At 46.2% G+C, this 5,009-nt stretch overlaps 1 protein-coding gene across 1 annotated transcript in view; it reads left to right on the top strand.

Moving 5' to 3' along the window:
- The first annotated feature begins 533 nt into the window (after positions 1-533).
- The window catches only part of GREB1 (growth regulating estrogen receptor binding 1), a 70,002-nt gene continuing 65,526 nt past the window's right edge, over positions 534-5,009 (top strand). The window contains exon 1 of the mRNA XM_007456907.1: positions 534-865. Coding sequence (XP_007456969.1) covers positions 709-865 — 157 coding nt within the window. The 5' untranslated portion in view covers positions 534-708. The remainder of the gene's footprint in view (positions 866-5,009) is intronic.

Raw genomic sequence — 5,009 nt, 5'->3', positions numbered from 1 at the left:
AAAAAAATCACAGTGGTTTTCTTGGGGGATGGACATAGTGATTTTTCTCTCCTGCTTTTCCACCCTCTTGTGTAATTTCCAGATTTCCAGATGTAATTCTGCATCACTTGTCTAATGGAAACATAATAAACTAAAAACATTTTAGAGGAAGTGTTCATAATTGGCCTTTTAGCAGAGGAGGCAATGAGGGGAAATCTGCTTGCTAGCCTTCCTCCTGAGAAGGTGAGGGGAGACCGAGTCCCGTAATCCTGAAACTGGGGACTGGTTGTCATGGGTCGCTGCATTGTCAGCCGCCGTCGCACACGTAAAGTGGCGCAGGGCTATTCTTCTAGTCAGGGAAAAGAAAGCGTCATTTGTCTGGGGTCTCTCAAAAGCAGGATCACCACTCAGGGAAAAGCTGGGGGTCTGTGAAACCTGCAGATGACTAAGAGCCAGTTTCTAGTAAAACCTCCTAAGAGGTGTCAGACTCTGCTCTCTGAGTGCTAAATTAGAGAAAGCTGTTACTTATATAACTTCCTGGAATTGCCCGGCAGTAGCCATAGCTGAGAGCCGTCTGCTCCTCCTTTTGGCTGAGCCGGGGATATGCGGCCCTCTCCCCTCCTTGCAGCAGGGATCCTTTCTACCTTCGGGCTTCATGCTCGGGGTCAGGCTTTTTAACTGAAACTGAAATGCCATTTTAAACAGAAGACTGCTTCGTCTCTCTTGGAGATGGGAAACTCTTACGCTGGACAGCTGAAGACCACGCGGTTTGAGGAGGTCCTGCACAACTCCATCGAGGCCTCACTGCGCTCCAACAGCCTGGTACCCAGGCCTGTCTTCTCCCAGTTGTACTTGGAAGCGGAGCAGCAGCTTTCCGCCCTAGAAGGTAGGAGATGCGTTCTTGCCTTTCTTTTACCGTGTGTGAGAATGTTAGCAGTGGGACTGGAAACTCTTTCCTCTTCTGAGGAAACTGTAGAAACTGTTGGGTCTGGAAGAACAGAATTATTAGAAAAGAGAGAGGTGCACGTGCATCCCCTCCTTACTTGGCTAAAACTAAAATAAATTTCAGCCATAAAGTTGCAAGGAATAAAATGGTTCATTGGACTAGTAGGAGAAAGAAAGAGCTGTGCCAGCCTGTTCTGAATTGGTTGTTACTTATACTCTTATTAAAAGGTTTGATGGCTCACTTGGATAAGTAAGACATTTTAACATGCTTTTGACCCTCAGTTATATATTTTTTCTCTTTGTGATTCGTGGCCATATCTCTCTTTTTTTTTTTTTTTTTTTTTGAAATTAAGGTCACTGAATGAACATCTTTTGAAAAGGAGAACGTTGCATTTTCTTACACTTTAGACTAAAGATGCACAGAAAAGGGAGTCAACAAAGTCTGGGGCCAATCACATCTCTTCTTAATTGTCTTCCCACTGGCAGTTGCAACCTCATTGGCAAAAAAAAAAAAAAAAAAAATTGACATCCCAACAATAGAATCGCCCCGGGAAAGTGTACCTTCCTTGTACCTTGGAAAGCTCGGACTCTCACTCTTGTGGCCTCTCTCGTTGCGGAGTACAGGCTCCGGACGCGCAGGCTCAGCGGCCAGGGCTCACGGGCCCAGCTGCTCCGCGGCATGTCGGATCTTCCCGGACCGGGGCACGAACCCGTGTCCCCAGCATCGGCAGGCGGACTCTCAACCACTGCGCCACCAGGGAAGCCCGTGGTCATACCTTTGCAAGGGAGCGTAGTTTTTCTTTGTGATAGCAGTTACAAGAGCCCTCTAGAAACTGTTAAAAACCAAGAACAAACCCTTATAGATTTAACGTGTGCCAGGAATAAATTATCTTCAGGCATGGGGTTAAGTTTAGGGTTTACTTAATGATCCAGAGAATAAACTGGTTGTATTTTTCAATCTTTCATTTGTATTTTTTGTAGTCGTGTATTTTCACATCAGAAGTAACCCACAGCAATCCAAAGTATGAGAGTTATTGCTAAAGGAAGTTCTTTTTGTCACTTTGTCTTTCACGTGAAGTTACCTGCACGCTTCTCTTAGCTTTTGAAGTGAAAGAGGGCTGTGGTTTAAAACAAAAGTTAACTAATTAACGAAGCATGCAGTATGCCGGGTCCTGTCTTGGGGTGATCACGACATGTGTGTGTGTGCAGGGTGAGGATGGTGGACTGGGGACGGTTGCACATAAGGGAAAATGAGGCTCAGAGGTCCTCGTGTGATGTCTGAAAGTCCCTTTTTCTAGCAGGGAGGCATTCCTTGTGTCACTATTTAAAACGTCCTTACAAAATTAACCTTGCAAATAGCAATCGCTAAGGACCTAAAGGAACTGGATCTGGGTCTGGGAGAAAGTAGATTGTGATCAAAATCACGAATTAGGAAGCCCGAGAATTCTCTGGTATTCAAGTCGAAAGTACCAAGGTTTTCCGGCACAGGAAGCATTACTGTCACCTTGGGGGCATTTGAGAAATTACTGGGGGATCTCTTGTAGATTGTGTTTTCAGCTAGCTGAAAGACTTCTGTGAAATATATATTAAATGGTCATCCTTAACTTCTTATAGTATTGAAAGGCTTTGTTGCTAATGATAAGTGAACAGTCTAATGATAAATAATTTAGTACATTCGAATGGCACCTTAAAATCAACAAAGTGCTTTTACCTCCACCAGTAATTAAATCCCATGATTTGGGAAGATGGAAGATGGATTTGACGTTTTGAAGGATGTTGACCTGCGGACAGGTGGGGAGAAAGCCCTGGAGTTTCCCAGGCAGCTTTTCCTGGGGTCGAAGCTCTCCATAGACAACCTTTGCTGGCCTCTAAACGGGAGGCTGCATCCCGAACATTGACGCCTTGGGATGCCCTCATCTGCCCTCATCATGTGGCGCTTTCCAGGGACAGCTTAGAGGCTTGCGCGGCCCGGGCCCCCCATGTTGAGTGCCGAAGGCTCCCTGCCAGCTGTCAGCCGGCTTGGTCAGCCCCTCATGTTGGTAGGAAAACCAGAGCAGGCCCTCTCTATGATTTTCCCATATGTCTGGCAAACAGCATAGAGGAATCCTCCGAGATTTTTGTTTCTCTAGTACTGGGAGGATGGAGGAGGGGGTTGGTGAAAAGGGAAAGACTCTTGTCGATTTGCTAAATGTCACCATCAACCAAGCACTGGGCTTGAGCCCCTAGTTTCTGCATCATAGAACGTGGTGCAGAGGGCTTGTTTTGTCAGTCTGTCTCTCTGTCAGGTCTCTTATCTTAGCTGCTGTCCTTCCTCAGACAGCAACATTAAGGATGCTTTTAATGACCAGGGTGCTGGTACCCCAAAACACCCCTTGATCTGTTAACATTTTCTGTATTTGTGAGGGCGATTCAGAGGGCCCTTGTTACTTTGTTCTACGAATTAGGGGTATTACCCCCTCCTTCTAGGGGAGAAATCTTTTACGTGTTACTTTTTTTTAAAGGAAGGCCAACCAAACAAAACAAATACAACCCCAGTATTTGGGGATAAGTATTTATTTATTAAACAAGATGCAGGTACATTCCTGTAATCCCACCCACTCAGAATGTCATACGGTTTCTTCTCATGGAAAGAAAACAAAATTTACTCTAATCATTAAAACACATACCCTCATACTCTATGGGGTGCAGTGCAGCTGTGGAACCTCTGGATTCCTGTGGTTGAGTTTTAAGGTCCTGAGCTCCCAATCCAGTTGGTTTTGTCTAAGGCCATTTTAAAGCTCTCATCCTGCCAGGAGACCTTGGTAAACAGTCTGGTTTAGTCTGGCCCCGGTTAGGAAGTCTCCTTGGTCTTGTTGCTGGCTGAAGGATTCCATCAAAGACCCTGGAATGTCTGATGTAGACCTTTGACCTTTAATCCTGCTTTCTTAGCAGCGACTGGATTTTGAGCCCTTTTTTTGACTTTCAGAGGCTTAAGACCCTCTCCTTTCATTCTTTCGGAGAGTCTGGATTCCTGTTCTTTTTGGTTGAGCAGAGTAAAGTGCAGACATTCCTGTGTGTGCCCTCAGAGCTCCGAAGTCCCCGGCTTTCTCTCCCCTTTTCACTCTAATTGTTGGTGCTTTGCTGTACCTCCCCCCACTCCCCCGAGCCCCTGGAGCTGAGTCTCTGGCTTACAGACTAGTCTTGATTTTGCAGACAGCCTTCTAAGCCACCTACTGCATAGACGGCCAAAGGATGGTTTGGGCCCCTGTGAGGACCCGAGCTGCATGGCTGGCACCTGGGGTCTGGGCGTGACTCTACCTTCTGCTAAAACCATCCCTGCCTGCATTTAATGGCAGGAAGGAAGCGTCTGAAGGAGGCTCTGGATTTTACCCCTCCAACGCCCTTTGTGTTTTTCCTGGGTAATCTTTTTACAGTCTCCCCGCCACCTCTGTGTCCTCTAGTCCTGGAGGGATGGAGACACTAGGAATTCTTGCTCACTTCCTGCTGTGACCTTCGCAAGGTCATGGGCCTGGGCCGGCCTAAGATGTTAGTTTCTTCTGCCTCTTGTCCTTCCGGCACCTTTAAAATGGTGACCACCCTGAGGTTATGCTCCCAGCACCCTGTAATGATTAAATCACACCTGGAATGTTCTGTGCAACTCTGAGAGCCACATATCCCCACATAGACTGTCACAGCTCAAAGTGACCTTCTGTGACCACCTCATTTTAAAGATGCAGGATCTGACGCACAGAGAGGTTAAGTAACTTTTCTGGGGCCACACAGACAATGGCAGACCCAAGGACTAAAACTCGAGTTCCCAGATGCCTAGTCTATCTTTTTCTGCTGCACACAATTTCATCATTAACCTAAAGCCACGTAACCCACTGGATGGATGGAGACTGTGAGAGCCAACTAAGATGAGAGTAGGATTGGCAGCAAAGGGGTCAGCACTAGAGGAGGATACAGAGAAACCAAAAAGGTAGAAGCAACTGTCTCCTGGCCTAGTGTATCTAAGGATGCTTGTAACGACCCTATTCCACGAGGAAATCGGGATTCTATTTATTAAATGACATTTAAAGATAGAAGGATTTTTTTTTTTTTTTTTT

Source organism: Lipotes vexillifer, unplaced genomic scaffold (assembly GCF_000442215.2).
Source record: "Lipotes vexillifer unplaced genomic scaffold, Lipotes_vexillifer_v1.1 scaffold390, whole genome shotgun sequence".
Lineage (NCBI taxonomy): Eukaryota > Metazoa > Chordata > Mammalia > Artiodactyla > Lipotidae > Lipotes > Lipotes vexillifer.
This window is presented reverse-complemented; position numbering and strand designations above follow the sequence as displayed.